Source organism: Theropithecus gelada, chromosome 3 (assembly GCF_003255815.1).
Source record: "Theropithecus gelada isolate Dixy chromosome 3, Tgel_1.0, whole genome shotgun sequence".
Lineage (NCBI taxonomy): Eukaryota > Metazoa > Chordata > Mammalia > Primates > Cercopithecidae > Theropithecus > Theropithecus gelada.
In genome coordinates, this window is record NC_037670.1 from 88119480 (window position 1) to 88143967 (window position 24488).

At 41.5% G+C, this 24488-nt stretch overlaps 1 protein-coding gene across 2 annotated transcripts in view; it reads left to right on the forward strand.

Moving 5' to 3' along the window:
* GSDME (gasdermin E) overlaps positions 1–24488 on the forward strand; it is a 59851-nt gene that overhangs the window by 2462 nt on the left and 32901 nt on the right. For both annotated transcript variants that reach the window (XM_025380232.1, XM_025380231.1), the window contains exons 2-3: positions 5953–6182; positions 11402–11594. In XM_025380232.1, the coding sequence (XP_025236017.1) occupies positions 5972–6182; positions 11402–11594 (404 nt within the window). In that variant the 5' untranslated portion in view covers positions 5953–5971. The remainder of the gene's footprint in view (positions 1–5952; positions 6183–11401; positions 11595–24488) is intronic.

A 24488-nucleotide genomic window follows, 5' to 3' on the forward strand; every position in this document is an offset into this window, starting at 1 on the left:
GCAGAGTAGAGTGGCCAAGGGCACAGGCTTTGGAGTCAGGTAGACCTCAGGTGGAATCTTGGCTCAGCACTGATTCTCTATGTGATGTTCAATGCCCTCCAAAGACCTCCAGGAACACAGTGACAGTTCAGTAAGTTGGTTTATTTCTCCTTGCAGTGAGGGACACCACGGGGAACCCTGAGGTGTCTCAGTAAGAGGTGTTAGAAAGGACAGAGGATTTGGGCATGTAGCAGGTGGTTTGGGGAAAGAGGGCTTTGCTCTGAATTGGATGTGGTCAGGAAGCAGGGGAAATTCTGTGACTGAGTGTCCTAGTAAATCTCGTCAAAAAGGTGAGAAGGCCAGAGAGAGGCTGTAGCTGTGATTGGTCAGGAAGCAGTAGTCACTCATCAGGACTGCTAATGATTGGAAGCGGGGTGGTATTTGATCAGTTTTGTGCTTTGAACGTGTTCATGCTTTGTCTGTGTTCAGGTATGATTACAGAGCAGCCTTGTTTCCATGTTGATTTATCATGACAAGAGTGGCCTTGCCTGATGTTGATGCTCTGTGACATTCCTAATGGTCAGCAACACCAGGGCCTGAGAGTACCAGGCCAGCTCCCAGATGTCAGGGCTGCTTCTCTCTTTGCTGTGATCTTGGGCAAGTTACTTAACATCTTTGAACCGCAGCTTCCTCATCTGTAAAATGTGGACAATGCCTGCTTCAAAGAGTTATTGTGAAGATTAAATAAGGAAATGTGTATAAAGCAGTAAGCCCCATGCCTGGAACATAGCAGGCACTCAACTCAAAAGGCTCCTCTCTTTGTCTAGAGTATTTTGATGTTGAAGTTTCTTCTCTTGAACTGTTCAAGCAGAGGCCCAGGATTCAACAAGAGCGATTCTTAAGAAGAATCCTGAATGGAGTGTGAGAAAGAACGAGGTTTCTCTTCTAATTCAAAAACTAGACAATTCCATGACTCTGAACCAGTCTTAACAGACAGTAGTGAATATAGTTACCTTCTCCTGCAGTCATTACTCTGGCAACTATTTTTAAGATTGTTTGTTCCCACTGGCTCCAGTTGGCTGTGTGCTTTGCTAGCTTTGTGTCATTGTCTTGCTTTCTTGGTGTCTGCCCCTGAAGGTCTCTTGTCCAGGAGTCTGACTTGAGCTAAGATATCCTTACTGCATTTGGTTTGGCTTTTTTAGTTCTCACCTGCTTTGAGCTGGGAAGCCAGACAAGTGAATAAGGACTGTTTGCTAATACAACTATTTTTTTTTTTGAGACAAAGTTTCACTCTTGTTGCCAAGGCTGGAGTGCAATGGCTTGATCTCGGCTCACTGCAACCTCTGCCTCCCAGGTTCAAGTGATTCTCCTGCCTCAGCCTCCCGAGTAGCTGGGATTACTGCCTGCCACCATGCCATGCTAATTTTTGTATTTTTAGTAGAGACGGGGTTTCACCATGTTGGGCCAGGCTGGTTTCAAATTCCTGACCTTAGGTGATCCGCCCCACCTCAGCCTCCCAAAGTATTGGGATTACAGGCCTGAGCCACCCCACCTGGCTGCTAATATAACTTTTAAGGCTCTGTGTGACAGCCCATGATCTATTGTAACAACTGTGAAGTGCGGTGAGTTTTTAGGCCATGAGCTACTTGAGCATGATGTCTCCTGAGGACATTTTCATCTTCTCCCAAATTGGAGCATTGTGAAACTTTTAATCCAGAGTCTGACTTTTGGCTGAGACATGACCATGCTTGTCTGTGTCAGGCAACTTGAGTTCTAGAGCCTTCATTTATTTGGACCTGGCCATATTCTTTAATCTTTCCTGGCTGACTAGTTATCTTACGTGTTTGAGAATGATGGTGGCAGTGTATTGTCCCCTAATGCTGCATTATAAACTCTATTGTTCCTAGCCTGTATTTTAGTAGATTTATTATATCAAACATTCCTGGAAATAAAGCCAAAAAAAGCAAGAATAGAAAATGAGCAAAGAACACAGTTAAATACAGAAAGCCTTTCCACAAAATAAAAGATGCTTGATCTTATTTGTATTAAAATAGCACAACCTAAAACTAGGCTGAGATTCCATTTCTCACCTATCAGATTGGCAAAAATCCAAAAGTCTAATGATACGCTGTTGCTAAGATGGATACTTTTGAACATTATTGGTCAGACTGCAGAATAGCACAACTCCTACAATTACAGATGCATTTACCCATTGTTCTAGCAATCTCTTTTTTAGGGATCTACCCTTCAGATACATTTGTTTGTTTATGAAGAGGACATCTGTATGCGGTATTTACTGGGGACATCTTTAATATAACAGAAGTTCAGAAATAACCCAAGTGGTCAGCAACATGGGACAAGTAAAATGCACAATGATACCTCTGCATAAGGGAGTATGTGGCAGAAAAGCAAGATGCTGAGCAGTGCGTGTGTTCCTTTTAACTACACCTGTGTAAAGAAATATGAAGGAAATTTGGCTGAAGGGGAGAGGAGTGAAAGGGTTATTGGGGCCTGGGCAGGAATGGGATTTCTCAATGTGTATCCTTTACATAATTTAGATTTTTGAACCATGTCAGTATAATTCACACATAATAGTCATAAAGAAACCTCTAACTTTAACTTCACCAGGAGAATATTCTCAGAGTTCCAGGATGAAAATGTTTGAGTCTAATAACAACCTACAAAGCAATAAATAGCCACCTCCAGTCACTCTCCTTAAAGTACCCTACCCTGTCAAGAAGCCAAATTAGCTGTTTGATGTTAGATGAAAAAAAAAAAACCATTAAAAAATAATTTAGGAATTTCCTCTGTTTTACCGTCTAAGTCCTGTGGGGGAGGATTGGTGTCTTTACTAAGGTTTTCCCACTCACAGCAGATGGGTTTTCTTTTGCTTTTTCATGGCAAGCCTGATTTGGTTTCTACAGAAACCTGTGTGATCTGAAGGCAAGTGCGTGAGTGAGTTCCCTTTCGGCTTGTCCCAGAAAAGAATAGAAGCCGTAACAGTGGAGATCCTGACAGCAGTGGTAAACTAAAACAGATCGTTCTGTGGCTCTTCAGGACTCGCAGGACGAGTTCTCACAGGCCCTCGGGGAGACCCAGTCCCATGTTTGGCAAAGTAAATCTGTTACTTTCGAATTCCCTCTCTTGGTAACTGGCTTTTCCTTCTCATCTCCCAGCCTGCACCTGGGATACCAGGATGATGCCCCAGGGGGCCTTCTTTCTTTCATCACCAACCTTCACCAAACCAGTATCTTTTCTATCTTCATGCCACTGACCTAGTCCAGAGCATTGTCATTTTTTGTCCATCTCTAATCTTGCTCCCCTGCAGTCCCTTTGCTATTTTGCTTCTAGAAGGTTTTTCTAAGGGATCATTCTGATCACACACCCTCCAATGGCACCTGCTTCCCTGGCTGCCCTGCAGGAGAGGCAGGACATAGATTGGGGGCCTCCGCAGCTTTGTCTCTGGCCCTTCTCCACTCTGGAATGCTGCATTCCAGTGCAAGAGTCAAGCTCAGAGCTTGACCAGTCATTCCAGTCTGTCAAAGTGGTGGATGGCAGATCAATACAATGTCTCCTGGGCCATCTCAAGCTCAGTGGTAACCCATTTGCTTGGCACTGTCTTTCCCATCCCTCCACCACCTCCTGCAAATTTTGTGCTTTCATAATGGCTTCTCCTCAGCTACAGCATCCATACAGTGCTCCTTTGCCTGGCTTACTTCTACTTAGCCTACACAATGCAGCTTGGATGTCATCGACTTCAGGAGGACTTCTGTGACAGTATGCCTCTCTCCAATGACATTTAGATGCCTTTTTCTTGGTTCTTTCCCTGGAACAATCTCTGCCAGTAGCTAACATAAAACTAAGCTGTTTATTTCTCCATCTGGCCACCAAACTAGTAGCTCATTGAGGAGAGAAATTATTTTTTGTCTTTGTATCCTAAGTGCTTAAACACGGTAGTATAGTAGGTACTCAAGAAAAATTAGTGAATGATTCAGTTGATGATTTGGTAAATAAATAAATGAGTATTCCATTGAATGCAAAATTCTTATGCATGACATAGTAACAGATTAATTACAGATGACAGCCTGAGCATCCTTAGTCGTGCTGCTTTGCAGTTCACCTTATCAGAAAGGAACTTCCTTGCATGTTTTAGAATTTTTCCTTAAATGTTCATTCCTAGTGTTAATATACAAGAACAGGGTCAGGTAGCTACTGCATCATAATAATCTAAGAAAAGATACTATAGAAAAGAACCAGTGATTGATAAGACAAATGATTTCCCATGCCCTAAAAGAGATTCATGCTAAAGTGGATTGAGCTAAAGTCTGAGCTTATTCTCATCTCTTAAATCCTAAGAACTGTGTGACTATGCAACTGTACCAAGCGCCAGTGCAAGCAAAAATAAAACACTATTCTTGTCCATTAGAGCTTTTCATTTTGACCATGGATAGTTTGTAAAAATGTCATTTTCTTCTTTTTTATGTGATAATTTATTATACGTGTGTGTATGTATATTTACATGCTCTGTGCAATTTGTGTATTGTGAATGGTTTAGAACCATTGCCTACATTTCTCTTGGAGTAAAGTATTTTAAAACTTGATTTATAAAAGTTTTAAAAATATATATTAAGCATTTTTGTTCCCTGTCATAAATATTACAATTATTTTCTGAGTTTGCCCTTTGTCTTTCTAAAGGCCCTTCTCATCCTGCAATCGTACAAATATTTCTCTATTTTTTCTAGTATTTTCACAGTTTCATTTTTTCCTCAAAGAAACCTCTTGATTTCATTGGGAATTTGCCTTATGTATGGTATGAGAGAGGAATTCAGTTTTTTTCTTTCCAGATGGTTAGCCCATTGTTCCAAAAGCATTTGTTAAACAGTCTATGCTGCTTCTCCTGAATATAGTATTTTCCTTTTTTATATCTTCCAATGTGTCTCTTCTTTTCCGCTCCTGCTAAAGTATGACTGTGCCTTTATTTTCTGGGTTAAAAAGGCATAGCTTGTTACTTTTCATATCTGAATATGAGAAATCACACAGTGTAGAGAAAAAGCACCTTTGACCCTTCAGATAGGTAGTCATAGGTAAGCTATCTATTGCGGTAGTCAGTATGTTGTTGTTCAACAAATATTCCCAGCTCTCTGCCTTTTTGAGACAAAATCTTGTACTGTCACCCAGGCTGGGGTGCAGTGGCATGATCGTGGCTCACTGCAGTTTTGAACTCCTGGGCTCAAGCAGTCTTCCCACCTCAGCCTCCCGAGTAACTGGGACTACAGCTGTGCACCACCACACTCAGCTAATTTTTAAATTTTTAATTAGTAGTTTGGCTATGGTGCCCAGGCTAGTTTCCAGTTCCTGGGCTCGAGCAGTCTTCCCACCTTGGCCTCCCAAAATGCTGGGATTACAGGTATCACCCACCATGCCCAGCCTGCCTTCCAGATTCTTGATAAAACTGTATTTTCTGGCCCTTATTTTTGGTTGAGGCCATGTGACTAGTTCTGACAAGCTGTAAGCAACCTTCCTTGTGTCACTTTGGGGCCAGATCATTTAATTGCTGGTGTGAGATCTTCCAGAATTCTTTCCTCTTGGATAATGGTTGACAGCGTTCAAGATGCTGGCTTTCCCTTCAGTCTGGATCCCTGTATAACCATAATAAACAAAACTCTCTTGTACCCCTGTATTGAGCAAGTAGTATGAGCAACAGATAAACCCTATTGTTATAAACCACTAAGATTTAGGGATTGTTTGTTTCTGAAGCATAACCTATTATATCCTGATTGGCATATATATGTTCTTTCAATATCTCTATTTGAGTTCTTTATTATCCGCTAAAGTCAAACTAGAGGGTCTTTTAGGAAGAAGATATTCTTTCATGTGAACTGTTGTGAATAGGGAGAAATACAATAATTTTAGGGAAAAAAGCCACAAAATAGTAACTTCTTATTTGATTTTAGGATAACTTTACTTTTTCAGGTAATCTGGAGCTTTCAAAATGTTTGCCAAGGCAACAAGGAATTTTCTTAGAGAAGTTGATGCTGATGGTGACCTGATTGCAGTATCAAATCTGAATGACTCTGATAAGTTACAGCTTCTAAGTCTGGTGACAAAAAAGAAGAGACACTGGTGCTGGCAGAGACCCAAGTACCAGTTTTTATCCCTCACCCTTGGTGATGTACTCATAGAAGACCAATTTCCGAGTCCAGGTATGTTTCCTTGTGTATAGTCTATAATTAGTCTCAGAAAAGATGATTTTTTTTTTTTTTTTGATGAGGAGTTTCTGTTGCCCACGCTGGAGTGCAATGGTGTGATCTTGGCTCATTGCAATCTCTGCCTCTTGGGCTTAAGTGATTCTCCTGCCTCAGCTTCCTGAGTAGCTGGGATTATAGGCACCTGCTACCACGCCCAGCTAATTTTTGTATTTTCAGTAGAGACAGTGTTTCACCATATTGGCCAAGCTGGTCTAAACTCCTAACCTCAAGTGTTCCACCCATCTCGGTCTCCCAAAGTGCTGAGATTACAGGCATCAGCCACCGTGCCTGGTCGATGATTCTTCTTTAATGAACGTATTGCCTTGAGTCTAGATACTTTATAATGAATTCTCCTGTTTCTTTGCCTGTCATCTTAAAAGCATATCCTTTCTTAAAATGGACAAAATTCTGCAGACCAGACATGACACATTATAGCTTAACCTTTTAAAAATAATTTTGCAGTTTAGTATAAAAGTAAGGCATGCTTACTGTACATGTTGTGGCCACTCAGCATAAGTGGGGTGGATCACCTACCTCAAATGTGGTTTGGTGTTGAACTGATGATGCCACATAAGCATCAAGAAGGTGTGAAAATGTTTATTCATATAATGATGCTTTCTGGGGAAAGCAGGACGGTCTTTAAAACTGGTCCAAAAATGGCCACAGAGAAGGGGATAAGGAGATGGGCTCAGCTTTTATTGTGATTAGTGAGTGGAGATGGGCGTTGGTCCCTGCATGGGGGATGGGTTTATGTGATTTGAGTTTTCAGTGACACCATGGACAGAGCACCTGGGATCTCTTATCAGCTTGTCCAGATGTGCAAAAGAAAGAGAAGGAGGAGTGGGGGCTCAGAAGCTGAGAGCAGTCAGACATCAAAACTGGGGTCAGATGTATTGTTACAGTACAGTATAAAATATAGAAAGGGATGAAGAAGAAAATTTAAACATAAAAGATCCTACCATCATGTGTTAATTCCCATTAACACTTGGTTTGTAGCCTTTTATTTCTCTGGATCTGATTTTTAATAACAAAATTGAAAGTATATTATAGGCCAGGCGTGGTGGCTCACGCCTGTAATCCCAGCACTCTGGGAGGCTGAGGCAGGTGGATTATGAGGTCAGGAGTTCAAGACCAGCCTGGCCAACATGGTGAAACCTCATCTCTACTAAAATACAAAAATTAGCAGGGCATGGTGGCAGGCACCTGTAATCCCAGATACTCAGGAGGCTAAGGCAGGAGAATCACTCGAACCTGGGCAGCAGAGGTTGCAGTGAGCCAATATTGCGCCACTGCACTCCAGCCTGGGTGACAGAGTAAGATTCCATCTCAAAAAAAAAAAAAAAAAAAAAGAAAGAAAGAAAGAAAATATACTGTATATAATTTTTATATACTCCTTATTTTTTACTTAACATTAAGTTTTCTTCCATAGGTTATTTTTACCTATGGAAGAAACTGTATTTTTAAATACAGTTTTCAACAAACACGTAATATTCCTTTGAGTGTATGTACCTAATTTGCTTAACCACTACAATTTAGTGCTTAATAAATAACGTTGAGGCTGGGTGCAGTGGCTCATGCCTGTAATTCTAGCACTTTGGGAGGCCGAGGTGGGCGGATCACTTGAGCCTAGGAGTTTGAGACCAGCCTGGGCAAAGTGGCAAGCCCCATCTCTACAAAAAATAGAAAAATTAGCCGGGCATGGTAGCATGCACCTGTAGTCCCAGCTACTCGAGAGGTTAAGGTGGGAGGATCGCTTGAACCCAGGAGGTTGAGGCTGGAGTGAGCCATGATTGTGCCACTGCATTCCAGCCTGAGCAACAGAGTGAGACCCTGTCACCAAAATAAAATAATAATAATGATTAATAAGTAAGGCTGCAATGAGCATTTTTATGTGCATTTTTGTTGTAGTTTTTTAGGCAACTGCTTCAGCATAAATTCTTAGAGAATTACTGGACCAGAAGATGGGAACTTTTTGAAGACTTGGTACTTACTCATTGCTACATTACTTTTTGGAATGTGGTGATATATGAAAATCTCATCAGCTCTTATTTATTGGACAAAATGATGTCTGAATCCTCTTTCAGCTCTAGAACTCTCTAATTTTGTGATTGCATCTCTGTTAAAGGGGAAAAGAGGTAGAGGAGATAATTTGTGTTTACAGATAATCTTCAAACTTTCTTCCAGGAAAGGATTCCAGTCAGTGCTGTCTCCAGTCAGCTCATCAGAGCTGCCACACAATAGGCAAATGAATTGATATTAAGTTTATATCACCCTCCCCTTTAGGAATTTGTGTGCTTTCTGGCAGAACTTCTATTGAATGGTGAAATAACTAAGTATGAAAAGGAACAAGAGGGAAAAAAATGACAAAATAGACCAGGAGCTCCTGAGTAATTGGAGTTTTACTGTTCTGTGATGTGAAATGCCTCTTTTGTGGTGTCCTGAAAGATCACAAAGACTTGTGCTGGATTGGTGAGGCCAGCGGCGGTCACTGCCGGCGAAGAATCCATGAGCACGCTCATCTGAGGTCAGAGCTCACCCTGGATTCTGTGTCCCGTTGGTGTTAGGGCGGCGACGAGAAGTGTCTTCTATCTTGTCTACTGGGTAGAGTCAGGATGCTTCACCTTTGTTATTTTTTCCCACTCGCAGCCTCACTGGCGCGTGTGTTGCCCAGGGCTGTGAAGGGTGTAGGGTGGTGATTGGTGTTGGCAGTCCCAGTGATGGCCTGTTGGTCCCCTCATTTCTTGCCTTCCACCAACAGCAGTTGACACCTTGATGCAGAAGTATGCACAAATGACATCTTCTTTGGATGTGTGTCTACAGTGGCTTTTCAGAACTCACAGACAAATGGTGACTGTTCCTTCCTGCTGTGGATCCTGTCTTGGGGACAGGGTTTCCAGGAGCGGTAATAAGCCCAAGACCAGACCTGTGTCCTGAAGATGGAATTTCTGTCTTTGCTGTACTTTGTAGAACCTAGGACTGTCCTGTTTATCAGAAAATGATATTTCTCTGGCCTAAACACAGTGGAGAGATTGAGCCTTTGCTATGTGTGAGGCTCTATCTTACATGCTTTACATACATCAACTTGCAGCAGAACCCATCAGGTAGGTATCATTAATTATCTCCAGATTGCACATGAAAGTCTGAGGTTCAGGGAAATGAACATTACCCAAATTCTCCTAGTTAGTAATATTAGAGTAGGGATGTAATCCTAATCTCTTTATTTCTGCCCTGCCCTTCTTCACAAGGCATTGCCCAAAGTGTTTGTTTTCCATGAGATATTAACAAAAGAAGGCCCTGAATAGGATACATTTTTACACCATTCTTATTTTTGGGCTGGTGGTATGAGAGATGATTCTCTGTTTTATAAATTTCAAAGGTGATTGAGTGGTAATTGCTTCTGATTAACCCTGGTTGAGGAGTGGGTTTTCTTGATTGCAGTGGAAGAAGTGTAGGTGAAGTTTGGGTGTTGGGGCAGTGAGTGGATGGAAAGAAGCCTTTCAGAGTGCAGGTGGGTTTGAATACCTTGTGAAGTAGAGCTGGGAACCCAGGAGAGCCTTGGGTCAGGACAATGGAAAAGGCCAAGTGTGAAGTTCCTAGTGGACTCTTAATGTCTCCTTAACAAATGGTGATGATAGAGACTATTTTTAAAATTATTTTTTTCATTTTTTATAACTTTTATATTTTCTTAGAGATAAGGTGTTGCTCTGTCACCCAGATTGGCATGCAGTGGCATGATCATTGCTAACTTGTCACTTTGTACTCCTGGGTTCAGGTGATCCTCTCACCTCAGCCTCCAGGGTAGCTGGTGTTGCCCAGGTTGGTCTTGAACTTCTGACCTCAAGGGATCCTCCTGCCTCAGCCTCCTAAGTTGCTGGGATTACAAATGTGAGCCACCATACAGAGACTATTTTTAGGGTGGTTTTTGTTTGGATTAAAAATGAGAATAGTAGAAACCTGGCGATTTGAGAAGGCTGACAGGTCAGATATGAGATCAGACATCTATCATTTTAAAAAAGGCATGTCCACTGACCTTATCAGGAAGTCAGAGATAAGGAATTGCATGATAAGGAATTGAATGACTGGGTAGAGGTCAGAGATAGAATCATAAATATGGGAAGGGAATAATTTGATTGGAGATAGTAATAGGGCCAGGGGATTGTTTTCCAAGACTGTTGGGTGGGTAGACAAGATGCCCCTGGACAGGCCTAGGTGTCCAAGGAAGGCCGTCCTCTCATGCTGCATCCAGAATAGGGGCTGCTGTTCTCGCTCTGTTCAGGTGTCTTCTTTGTCTGGTCCCTTTCCGTCTTCACCTTGGAAAAGTACACATTTAAAATGGCCTATTGATCCACCTGGATAGTGGTTAAACAGGCGCTCACTTTATTCATTAGTCCTTTCTGTGCACCTTTCTATACATATTGGGGTTGAAAACCAATGAAAGAGAAAAACCTCTAGTGGAGCCCTGGTCACTGGTGCACTGTGCGCCCGCAGTCCACACACATACACACACACACACACACACACAGACATATGCACACACACACGCACGCATGCGCACACATACACAAACACATACACACACGCACGCATACACACACATACACACATACACGGACACACATACATATACACAGGTACACACATACACAGACACACACGCACACACACATATACATACACAAACATACAGACATACATATACACATACACACACATGCACACATATACACATGTACATACATATACACATACATACACATATGCAGACACACACATACGCAGACACATACATATGCAGACACATACACATACGCAGACACATATGCAGACACACATACGCACACACACATACACACAGACACATGTGCACACACACGCACACATGCACACATACATACGCACACATGCACACACGCACACATTCACATACACATATGCACATAGACACATACACATGCACAAACATACACATACGCACACAGACACATACACATGCACACACATATACACACATACACGCACGTGCTGCCCCATTTTCTTGCCCATACACACAGCGTGGCTGCCAGCTTAGCCTCCTGCTTTCCAGGGCTCTGCACAGGGTTGGAAAGCTAAGTGACCCAAGACACCTTGGTGGCCTTATCATCATCAGCTTCCTCTGCTCGTCTCCTCCATTCCAGTGGTCGTGGAGTCAGACTTTGTGAGATACGAGGGCAAGTTTGCAAACCACGTGAGTGGAACCCTGGAGACTGCACTGGGGAAGGTCAAGCTGAACCTGGGGGGCAGCAGCCGTGTGGAGAGCCAGTCTTCGTTTGGAACCCTGAGGAAGCAGGAGGTGGATTTGCAGCAGCTCATCAGAGACTCTGCCGAGAGGTAAGGAGACTTCTGTTTGGCATTTTGGATTTTGACACATCTCACATTGAAAGGTCATTCAGTTGGACCTTTGTTAAAAGGGCGACAGATTTGATCTCTGCTGATCAATAAATGTGTATTGAATGCACTTACGCTGAAATTTCATGAGGAGCACATTCTTTAGTCTGGAATTGCTTGACTGTTCTTAGCCTGAGGCGGGGAGACTTGGGAAGCACTTTCAAAGGATGCTACTTCAGGCAAATATGTACTTCCTTCAATCACATGATTTGTAAAATGCCAACGGTGAAAATGCTCTGTCCTGCACTTTTGAATATTAATTTTAGAACCAGGAAGTCATGACCCCCTTCTGACTCTACAATTTTCTGATGAAAAAAAGAAGAAAGCAAGTGAGAGGTGCATAAAAAAGCTCGAAAAGAAGAGCTGTTTTTAGTTTTTGAAGTCTTAAAGAAAACCGCACATTTATTCATTGTTTGGCTTTCGGTAAATACATCTTACTACAGTATGAGTCATCATTATTCTTACCTTATGTTTATTCAACATTCAAAAAATAATTGTATCACGTGCATCCTATGTGCCATGTACTATTCTACACTCTGGGGAGGCCGCAGAGAGCAAAATGCCCAAATGTCTGCCTTGCATTCCAGTGAGGAGAGACACCAAATATACAACTAAAGTAAAATGTGCAGTAGGTTGATGGGAATCGGCAACAGTGAGAGGGGCTAGGATGTGCTAGGAATGGGGGCTATGAACCTAGAAAGTGGCCAGAGAAGGTGTCATGGAGAAGCTGGCATTAGGACAAAGCCCTGCAGGAGGGGAGGGAAGGCACAGGAACATCTGGGCAGGAGGCTTTGGGCAGTGGCCAGGGTGGCCGGTGCCCAGTGAGCGAGAGGAGGGCAGGAGAGGAGAGTTGGAGGGGCTGAAAGGGATGGGGCGCCAAGACCCACAGGACCTTGAAGGCCACTGGCGAGGCTCACACTTACTGAGAGCCAGTGGAGGGTTCTGGGCAGGGAAGCGGCGTCATCTGATGTAGGTTTTAGAAGGATCATTCTGGCTGCTGAGTTGAGAAGAGACTGGATGGGCAGCAGCAGGGAGTCCAGTTGAGAAGTTATTGCAATAATTCAGCGGGGATGATATTTCAGTTTGTACAGTAATGTGTGCATTTTCCTGTGAAATTTTATTCCCCTTTATTCTTGTAAAGCAAAAATTCAAAGCCAAATAAATTAAGAGAAAATTCACTTGTATTTAAGTATGACTGGCTTATTTCATCTTTTGCAACACTTTAAAGATTATATGGAATATTAAATATGTGCTCATTCCACAAAATTATGTTTAAAATTAATAAAAAATATGATAAAACCCACATAGCATTAGGTGGGTGGATTTTATTGAGGGTGCCTGGGCAGCTGCCATCTTCAAGTCCCAAGCCCCTCTCCAGTAACCACCATGCTTACTGGGGCTGAAGGAGCATGGCTGTGTATTTACTGCCTACTGGCACTTTCTAGGACTCCGCAATCACACAAAGCTCTGACTCCGCCAGGGGTTCCCTTTTGGTCAGAGAATTTGAAGTTCTGTCTGGTAGCACCAGGTAGAAGGGACAGCTGCCTCTGTCTCTGGCAGTCATGATTTATTTTCCTTTCTCTACAGCTTATCTTTGCTACAGTGCCATTTTTCTTCTCAACTGCAATTGTCGGGACACACTAGAAACATATTTGATATTTATCTGAAATGAAAATTTGAGTGTCTTACATTTTCATTTGCTAAATCTGGTGTCACTGGGGAAGGGGAAAAGGGAAGCGGGGGGTATCCAGAGCGTCTTCTCTGCTCCCTCAGTCTCACGCAGCCCTCTCTAGCTTAGCTGCGTTTTGTAGTCTCGTTATTTCTATTTCAAGAAGCACAGTTTGGCAATGCTCTATAATCACATTTCTCGATACAGGTTTTTAAACACTCTTCATGATTCAGGTGTAGAAGCTCTTGCCAAAAGGAAGCATATGAGGAGGGTCGGCGACAAGAGATGGGAGAAAACCATTCCCGAGAGAAAGAAGCCAGAGCCAACAGTTCTGACTGGAGGAAGAGGGAGTCGGGGCGTGGGAGGGTAAGGAAAGGAGCATCCGCAGAGCACCTACTGTGTGCCAGGCACTTTATATGCAGCCTCTCCTTGACTCTGCACAGCCGTCTCCTTTTACGCTTAATGGCACCAAGGCTCAGGAAGGAGAAATAACTTGTTCCCAGACACAGAGCTCAATCTGGATGCTGGTGCTGGGATTCAACCCAGGATTTTCTGGCTCCAAAGCTCCTGTTCTTTCCTCTAAATCATGTAAAAGTCATTAAAATGATAGCACAGAACGTAAAGGCCGAAGCATGAATCTGAGATCCTGGGGAGGATACCTGGTGGGTGAATCATGGAATAGAAACTGTCCTGAGCAGGTACATGTGCATGGTGAGGCCTGCTCACCTAGAGGTGCCTGGACACGGGGATGAGATCACTTGGATTCGGGAGTCCTGTTACTTTTAGCGGTAATGAGGGAAGGGATGTCTCGGGGAGTGGTGCCACCAGAAGCATGATAAAGAATAAATACAAGGACTAGAAACCAAAGAGGAATCTTATCACAGAATCACTTCGCTCTTGTTAGCCTGCTAGGAGGAAAAGGTGAACTATAGGGGAGGGGAGGACAGGCACGGGAAGGGAAGACTTCTGCTCCTGGCATGGAGCTCAGTAAAGCTAACATTCTTGTTACTTCATGCCGGAGTAATAAATTCTTGTCCATGTCGTCTGCCTGTCTTTGGACTCCCATAACATCTTTGGGATTGATAAGGTGTTGTTGATATATGCCTGACTTGGGGAGTGGCAGTTCGTGATGCTTAAGAACTGTACATTCCTGAGGGCTTATTTACAGTCACTTTTATTTCAGGTCATTTAGATAACTTGTCATCTGCATACAAGTTATTTTAGGCCTCAAAAATCAGAATATTAGCTTTATTGTCTATGAAATGTGTGCACATGTCAAAAACAAACTTTGTCCTTGAAAAAACAAGCCTGTGCTGGGCAGGAAGGCATTCCACAGAAATTAACCTTCCGGATACCTGGAGCCTGACCCCTTTGAATGCAATCTCTGTGCAGATCTTAGCATTCTTGATGGAAACCATTCTAAGATATATCACGTACTTTTTTTTAATGGAGAATAACAAATTTATTGAGTCTTTTTCATAGTGACTCGGATTCGTGTGATAAGCTCTTTCATTTTTGTGTTTAATAAGCTCTTTCATTATTCTGTAATACGCTCTTTTCATTTGTTTACCTTGTCTTCCGTGGTCAGTTGCCATTTGTCACTACCATAAGTATAAAAGCCACAGCCCACCCCACTTCTGCCACCAGCTTGTTGCTTCTAATTTCCTAGGGTCTGGTAAGTTTATTCCTGGTCAATAACTTAGGTCGACTTGGTAAGCTATTTCTGCCCTTGGGCTCAGTTTCCCCAGCTGTGGGTGAGATAGTTGGACTAGATGATCTCTTAAGGCTTTCTGCTGGCTGAATGTCTGGAAGTGAGTGGACTCTGGAGTGCGCACACCTGTCCGCTCCTTCCCCTGAGTCCTGGGCCTCGGACTGTTTTCCTGGCTGTTTTCCAGAGACCGTGCTATGTTGTGCTTTCCTGGCTATTTGGGGATTCAGGAGGGTGTTACCATAAAGGCACATCCCACTTTTATTCTTCGTCATATTGTAAAGGGAATTTTGGTAAAGCAGATTACATTTTTCTATGCACATACAGGAATGAGAAGTTTGGTTCTTTATTAGGAATTCCAAATTAAATAAATTATATATGAAACCAGTATATTAATGCAATGTTATGACAATGATAAATCTTCATAATTATTTTAAATGTTTTAAAATTACACTGAATATATATATATACACACACACACACACACACACATATATTTATGGGATGTATGACATATTTCTTAATGAGGAATTTTTTTAATGGGAAAATATATCTCATGAGAGGTTTTGATACAGGCATACAATGTATAATAATCACATCATGGAAAATGGGTATCCATCACCTCAGGCATTTATCCCTTGTGTTACAAGCAATCCAATTATACAGTTTTAGTTTTTTTAAAATGTCCAATTAGGCCGGGTGTGGTGGCTCACGCCTGTAATCCCAGCACTTTGGGAGGCCGAGGCAGGTGGATCATGAGGTCAGGAGATCGAGACCATCCTGGCTAACACGGTGAAACCCCGTCTCTACTAAAAAATACAAAAAAATTAGCCGGGCATGGTGGCGGGTGCCTGTAATCCCAGCTACTTGGAAGGCTGAGGCAGGAGAATGGTGTGAACCCGGGAGGCGGAGCTTGCAGTGAGCTGAGATCGCTCCACTGCACTCCAGCCTGGGCCTTAGAGCAAGACTCTGTCTCAAAAAAAAAAAAAAAAAAAAAAAAAGGTTCTATTACGTTATTATTGACTTTAGGTATCCTAAAATTATGCTATCAAGTACTAGATTTTATTCATTCTTTAGGTATCCTAAAGTTATGCTATCAAATACTAGATCTTATTCATTCTTTCTATTTTTATTGTACCCATTAACTATCCTCGCATCCCCCTACCACTCTTCCACTACCCTTCCCAGCCTCTGGTAACCATCCCTCTACTTTCTATCTCCTTGAGGTTAATCATTTTAATTTTTAGTTCAACAAATAAGAATATGTGAAGTTTATCTTTCTGTGCCTGGTTTATTTCACTTAACATAATGACCTCCAGTTCCATCCCTGTTGTTGCGAAAGACGGAATCTTACCTTTTTTTTTTTTTTTTTTTTTTGAGACGGAGTCTTGCTGTGTCACCCAGGCTGGAGTGCAGTGGTATAATCTTGGCTCACTGCAACCTCCGCCTCCCGGGTTCAAGCAGTTCTCCTGCCTCTGCTTCCCGAGTAGCTGGGATTGCAGGCGCTCGCCACCAAACCTGGCTAATTTTTGTATTTTTAGTAGAGATGAGGTTTCGCCATATTGGCCAGGCTGGTCTTGAACTCCTGACCTCATGATCCACCTGCCTCAGCCTCTCAAAGTGCTGGGATTACAGGCATGAACCACTGTGCCCAGCCCAGGATCTTATTCCTTTTTTAGCTAAATAGTAGCCTATCGTATATATTTACCACATTTTCTTTATTCATCTGTTGAGGATTAGGTTGTTTCCAAAATCTGACTATTGTGACTAGTGCTGCAATAAATGTAGGAGTGCAGATAGCTCCTCAGTGTACTGATTTCCTTTCTTTTGGGTATATATCCAGCAGTTGGATTGCTGGATAGTATGGTAGCTCTTTTTTTAGTTTTTTGAGGAATCTCCAAATTGTTCTTCATAGTGTACTAATTTACATTACATTTCAACCAACAGTGTACAGGCATTCCCTTTTTTCCACATTCTTATCAGCAGTTTTTATTGCCTTTTGGATAAAAGCCATTTTAACCAGGGTGAGGTGATAACTCATTGTAGTATTGATTTGCATTTCCCTGATGATCAATGATGTTGAGCACCTTTTCATATGCCTGTGTGGCATTTGTATGTCATCTTTTGAGAAATGTGTATTTAGATCTTTTGCCCATTTTTAATAAGATTATTAGACTTCTTTTCCTACAGAGTTGTTTGAGCCCCTTTTATATTCTGGTTATTAATCTCTTGTCACATGGATAGTGTACAAATATTTTCTCCCATTCTGTGAGTTGTCTTTTCATTTTGTTGATTGTTTCATTGCTGTGCAGAAGTTTTTAACTTGATATGATTCCATTTGTCTATTTTTGCTTTAGTAGTTTGTGTTTGTGGCATGTTGCTTAAGAAATCTTTGCCCAGTTCAATGTCCTAGAGAGTTTCCTTCATGTTTTCTTGTAGTAGTTTCATAGTTTGAAGTCTTAGATTTAAGTCTTTAATCCATTTTGATTTGATTTTTGTATATGGTGAGAGAGAGTCTAGTTTCATTCTTCTGCATAGGGATATCCAGTTTTCCCAGTACCATTTATTGAAGAGGCTGTTCTTTCTGCAATGTATGCTCTTGGCACCTTTATTGAAAATGAGTTCACCGTAGATGTATGGATTTATTTCTGGATTATCCATCCCATTCCATTGGTCTATATTTTTGTTTCTATGCCATTACCATACTGTTTTAATGACTTTAGCTCTGCAGTATAATTTGAAAGTCAGGTAATGTGATTCATCCAGCTTTGTTCTTTTTGCTCAAGATAGCTTTGGCTATTCTGCATCTTTTGTGGTTCCACATACATTTTAGGGTAGTTTGTTTCTATTGCTGTGAAGAACATCATTGGTATTTTGTAGGGATTGCATTGAATCTCTACAAAGTATAGGTTACTTTGAGTAGTATGGACATTTTAACAATATTTATTCTTCTGATCCATGAACATGGAATATCTTTCCATGTTTTTTTTGTGTCTCCTTCAATTTCTTTCATCAGTGTTTTATAGTTTTCATTGTAGAGATTTTTCACTTCTTTGGTTAAGTTAATTTGTAGATATTTACTTTTATTTGTAGCTATTGTAAATGGAATTACTTCCTTGATTTCTTTTTCAGATTGTTCTCTGTCGTTGTATAGACATGCTACTGATTTTTGTATGTTGATTTTACATTCTGCAACTTTAGTTAATTTGTTTATTGGTTCTAATAGTTTTTTGGTGGAGTCTTTAAGTTTTTCCGAATATAAGATCATGTTTTCTGCAAACAAGGATCACTTGACTTCTTCCTTTCCAATTTTAATGCCTTAATTCTTTCTCTTGTCTGATTGCCCTAGCTAGGACTTCCAGTACTATGGTGAAAAACAGTGGTGAAAGTGGGCATCTTTATTGTGTTCCAGATCCTAGAGGAAAGGCTTTCAGTTTTTCCCCATTCAGTATGATACTAGCTGGTGGGTCTATCATATATGGCTTTTATTGTGGAGCTATGTTCCTTCTATGTGCAGTTTTTTATCTTGAATGGATGTTGAATTTTATCAGGTGCTTTTTCAGCATCAGTTGAAATAATCAAATGGTTTTTATCCTTCATTTTGTTGATATAATGTGTCACACTGATTTGCATATGTTGAACCATCCTTGCATCCCTGGGATAAATCTCACTTGGTCACGATCTTTTTAATGTATTGTTGAATTCATTTTGTTAGTATTTTGTTGAGGATTTTTGCATCACTGTTCATCAGGGATACTGGCCTATAGTTTTCTTTTTTTTTGATGTGTCTTTGTCTGGTTTTGGTATCAGGGTAATACTGGCCTTGTAGAATGAGTTTGAAAGTATTCCCTCCTCCTCTGTTTTTTGGAATAGTTTGAGTAGGATTGGTATTCATTCTTTTTTAAATGTTTGCTAACATTCAGCACTGAAGCCATGAGGTTTTTTTGGGCTTTCTTTTCTGGGAGACTTTATTTTGGCTTTGATCCCATTACTTGTTATTGGTTTGATCAGGTTTTGGATTTCTTCATGGTACAATCTTGGTAGGTTTTGTGTCTAGGAATTTATTCATTTCTTCTAGGGTTTTCCAATTTATTGGTGTATAGTTACTCATAGTAGCCTCTAATGATCCTTTGAATTTCTGTAGTATTAATGTAATGTCTCTTTTCTCATGTTTGATTTTATTTATTTGGGTCTTCTCTTTTTTTCTTAGTCTGGCTAAAGGTTTGTCAACTTCATTTATCTTTTTTCAAAAACAAACTTTTGTTTCATTAATCTCTTGTATTGTTTTCCTCATTTTAATTTATTTTTATTCTAATCATTATTATTTCTTTTCTTCCACTAACTTTGGGTTTGGTTTGATCTTGATTTTCTAGTTCTTTAAGATGCATTGTTAGACTGTTTATTTGAAATTTTTCTACTTTTTTGATATATGTACAACTATAAACTTACTCTTACTACTGCTTTTGATGTACTCCATAGGTTTTGCTGTTGTGTTTCTGTTATCATTTGTTTCAATAAATTTTTCAATTTCTTTCTTAGCGTCTTCATTGACTCACTGGTCATTCAGGAGCATGTTGTTTAATTTCCATGTATTTGCATAGTTCCAAAAATTTCCCTTGTTATTGCTATGTAGTTTTTTTATTCCACTGTGGTCAGAGAAGATACTTGATATTATTTCAATGTTTTGGATGTTTGGAAACTTGTTCTGTGGCCTAACATATGGTCTATCCTTGCGAATGGTCCATGTACTGAGGAAAAGAATGTGTATTCTTCAGTTGTTGGATGAAATGTTCTGTATATATCTATTAGACCCGTTTGGTCTGTAGTGCAGATTAAGTCTGGTGTTGATTTTCTGTCTGGTTGACCTGTCAAATGCTGAAAGTTAGGTGTTGATGTCTCCAGGTATTACTGCATTGGGGGCCTATCTCTCTCTTCAGCGTTAATGATATTTACTTTATATATCTGGGTGCTCCAGTGTTGGGTACATAAATATTTACAATTGTTATATCCTCTTGCTGAATTGACCCCTTTATCATTATATAGTAACCTTCTTTGTCTCTTCTTATAGTTTTTGTCTTGAAATCTATTTTGTCTGATATAAATATAGTTACTCCTGCATTTTTTTGGCTGCGATTTGCATGGGCTATCTTTTTCCATCCCTTTATTTTCAGTCTATATGTGTCTTTATAGGTGAAGGGTGTTTCTTGTAAGCAACAGATCATTGGGTCTTGTTTTTATTTTGTTTTTAATCCATTTAGCCAGTGTATGTCTTTTGATTGGAGAGTTTAGTTATATTCAATTACTATGGATAAATAAGGATTTACTCTTGCCATTTTATTATTTGTTTTGTGGTCTTCTTTCTTTGCTTCCTGTCTTCCTTTTAGTGAAGGTGATTTTCTCTGGTGGTATGATTTAATTTCTTGCTTTCTATTTTTTGTGTATCTGTTGTAAGTTTTGTGTTTGAGGTTGCCATGAGGCTTGCAAATAGTATCCCATTATTGTAACCCATTATTTTAAGCTGATAACAACTTAACACTGCTAGCATAAAAAAATAAGTAAAAAGAAAATAAATACAAACTCCACACCTTAACTTTGTCCCCCTGCTTAACTTTTTCCTTTTTTTCCCTATTTATATCTTATAGTACAGTCTATATCTTGAAAAGTTTTTGTAGTTTTGATTGATTTATTTATTTTTAAGAGAGAGTTTTGCTCTTGTCACCCAGGCTGGAGTGCAGTGGTGCGATCTCAGCTCACTGCAACCTCCACCTCCTGGGTTCAAGTGATTCTCCTTGCCTCAGCCTCCTGAGTAATTGGGATTACAGGTGTCTGCCACCATGCCTGGCTAATTTTTTGTATTTTTAGTAGAGACCGGGCGGGGAGGGGAGGTTTCGCCATGTTGAGCAGGCTGGTCTCGAATTTCTGACCTCAGGTGATTCACCTGCCTCGGCCTCCCAAAGTGTTGGGATTATGGGCATGAGCCACTGCGCCCAGCCCTGTAGTTATTATTTTTAATTGGTTCATCTTTTTGTCTTTCTGCTTAAGATATGAGTAGTTTACATACCACAGTGACAGTGTTATAATAGTCTGTGTTTTTTCTGTATTCTTACTATTACAAGTACATTTTGGAGTTTCAGATGATTTCTTATTGCTCATTAATGTCCTTTCTGATTGAAGTACTCTCTTTAGCATTTCTTGTAGGACAGATCTGGTGTTGATAAAGTCCTTCAGCTTTTTTTTTTGTCTGAGAAAGTCTGTATTTCTCCTTCATGTTTGAAGGATATTTTTGCTGAATATCCTATTCTAGTGTAAATGATTTTTTCCTTCAGCACTTTAAATATGTCATGCCACTCTCCTGGCCTTTAAGACTTCTGTTGAAAAGTCTGCTGCCAAACATATTGGAGCTCCATTGTATGCAGTTAGTTTCTTGCTGCTTTTAGGATCCTTTCTTTATCCTTGATTTTTGGGAATTTGCTTATTAAATGCCTTGAGATAGTATTCTCTGAGTTAAATCTGCTGGATGTTCTATAACCTTCTGGTACTTAGGTATTGCTATCTTGCTCTAGCTTTGGGAAGTTATCTGCTGTTACCCTTTGAATAAACTTTCTACCCCTATTTTTCCTCTCCTTCCTCTTTAAGGCCAATAACTCTTAGATTTGCTCTTTTGAGACTATTTTCTAGATCTTGTAGGTGTATTTCATTCTTTTTCATTCTTTTTTTCTTTTGTCTCCTCTGATATATTTTCAAAAATCCTGTCTTCAAGCTCACTCATTATTTCTGCTGCTTAATTCTGCTATTAAGAGACTCTGATGTGTTCTTCAGTATGTCAATTGTGTTTTTCAACTCTGGAATTTCTTTTTGAATCTTTTAAATTATTGCAATCTCTGTTAAATTTATCTGATAGAATGCCAAATTCCTGTCGGTGCTATCTTGAATTTCTTTGAGTTTCCTCAAAACAGTTATTTTGAATTTTCTGTTTGAAAGGTCACATATTTCTGTCTCTCCAGGATTGGTCTCTGTTGCCCAATTTAGTTTGTTTGGTGAAGTCATGTTTTCCTGGATTGTCTTGATGCTTGTGTATGTTTGTCAGTATCTGGGCTTTGAAGATTTAAGTATTTACTGCAGTTTTTGAAATCTGGGCTTGTTTGTACCCATCCTTCTTAGGAAGACTTTCCAGGTATTCAAAGGTATTTAGGTGTTGTCATCCAAGTTTTTTGTCACTGCAGCTGTATCTGCATTAGAGGACACCCAAAGCCCAGTAACTTTGTGGTTCTTATAGACTTGTAGAGGTACCATCTTGGTGGTCTTGTATAAGATACAGAAGAATTCTGTGCATCACAGGCAGAGACTCTTGTTCTCTTTCCTTACTTTCTCCAAAACAAACTGAGTTGCTGTCTATGCTGAGCTGTCTGGAGCTGGGGGAGAGGTGACACAAGCAACTGTGTGGCCACCACCACTGGGACTTCTCTGGTCAGAACTGAAGCCACCACAGCTCTGGGTCTTGCCCGAGGCCTGTTGTAACTGCTACCTGGCTACTGCCTATGTTTGCTCAAGGCCCTAGGGCTGTATAATCAGCAGGTGGGGAAGCCAGCCAGGCTTGTGTCCTTCCCCTCAGACACAAGGTGAGTTCCCTGGGGCCCCAGGTGGGTCCAGAGATGCTGTCCAGGAATCAGGGCCTGGAGTTGGAAACCTTAGAAATCTATGTGGTAGCTCTATTCTACTGTGGCTGAACTGGCATTCAAACCACGGGACAAAGTCCCTTCACTCTTCCCTCTCGTTTTCCTAGGCAGAGGATTCCCACCTGTGTCCACCAGCACCACAGGCCCACAAGAAGCACTGGCAGGCTACCGCCCATATTCACTTAAGGCCAGGGGCTCTTCAGTCAGCTTGTGGTGAACGCTGGCAGGTTTGAGACTCACCCTTCAGGGCAGTGGGGTCCCTTGTGGGCCTGGGTAGGTCCAGAAATGCCATCCAGTTCTCCTGGAATTGGAGACTTGAAGGGCCTGCTTGGTGCTCTGCCCCACTGTGCTTAGCTGGTACCTAAGCTGCAAGACAAAGTCCTCTTTACTCTTCTCTCTGCTTTTCTCAAGCAGAAGGAATCTCTCCTCGTAGCCAGCACAGCTGTGAAAGTGCCGAGTCACACCTGACCACAGCTGGGTGAGCATGTCTCAGTCTCACCCAAGGCTCATGGCATGGATTGCTTGGTTACCGCTGCTGATGATGCAGGGCCCAGGGCTCTTTAGTCAGAAGAACAAGAATCCTGTCACAACTGCATCCTTCCCTTAAGGCAGCAGGTTACTTTCTGGCCCAGGGTGTGTCTAGAAATGTCTGGCAGCTAGGGCCTGCAGTGGGGGCCTCCCAACTCTGCCTGTTGCCCTATCCTGCTGTGGCCGAGCTGGCATTCTGGTTACAGTACAAAGTCCTTTTTCCTCTTCCTTCTCCTCTCAAGCAGAAGGAAGGGATCTCTTTTGGAGCTGCATGCTGTGCTGGTTGGAGGTGGGGGAGGGTTGGAGCCAGCACTCCCTTTGCCACCCTGGCTGGTGTCTCAGTAGGTCAAGTACCCACCCCACAAATCCACTGGCTTTGAGCCCAGCAAAGCTCTAGGACTTGCCTAGGAGCTGCAGTCCTCGTGGCCTAGACTGCCTTTCTAGTTTATTTAGAACACCAAAGCACTTTAGCCCATGGTGACGAGGCTTGCCAAAACTCAGTTCTGACCACTGGGATGGGTGATTCTCCTCTGGCTAGGGCTGGTCTAGCCACTAGCTGGTCTCAGCCACTGGGCGCTGGCTGAGTTCTGCCCAGTGTTGGCAGCACTGAGTTCCAATGCAAAATCCCACAGTTGCTGTGCCCTCCCTCCCACAGCACACAGCTTTTCCCTCTGTGCCACATGGCTGCTGCCCAGAGATAGGGGAGGGGTGGTGTTGGCAATTCAACACTGCCTTTCCTACCCTCTTCAGTGCCTCTTTCAGCAAAATGAGGTGAAAACCAGGTACTGTGGTTGCTCACCTGATTTTTGGTTCTAATGAAGGTGCTTTTTTGTATAGATAGTTGTTTACTTTGGTGTTCCTGCAGGGAGGACAATCACGGGAGGCTTCCATTCAGCCATCTTGCTCTGCTCCTGGTCCTTTAACTTTTATTTAGGAGTTTCTCAAGGAGAAAGATTTGAGGAGCCATGTCTTTCTTGGAAAAAAAGGAAGTTTGAACTGGGCTTCCTTCCTGCCTGACCAATTTCCCGACGGCTAGCAGAGGGTTTGAAGATCATCCCATTTGTCTTTGTGCTTTACTCAGCACTGGAATCATTATTTTTAGTAAACCGTTTGTGCCTAACAATGAAGACTTCTGTCCACATGTACTTGGAGAACATGAGTTTCCTGATTCTGGTCCTGTCGCTGATTCTCTTTTTGCTGTGTTTCTCCTTCCAGGGCAGGTGTAAGTGGTCCCAATAAACCAGGGCATCCCAAGG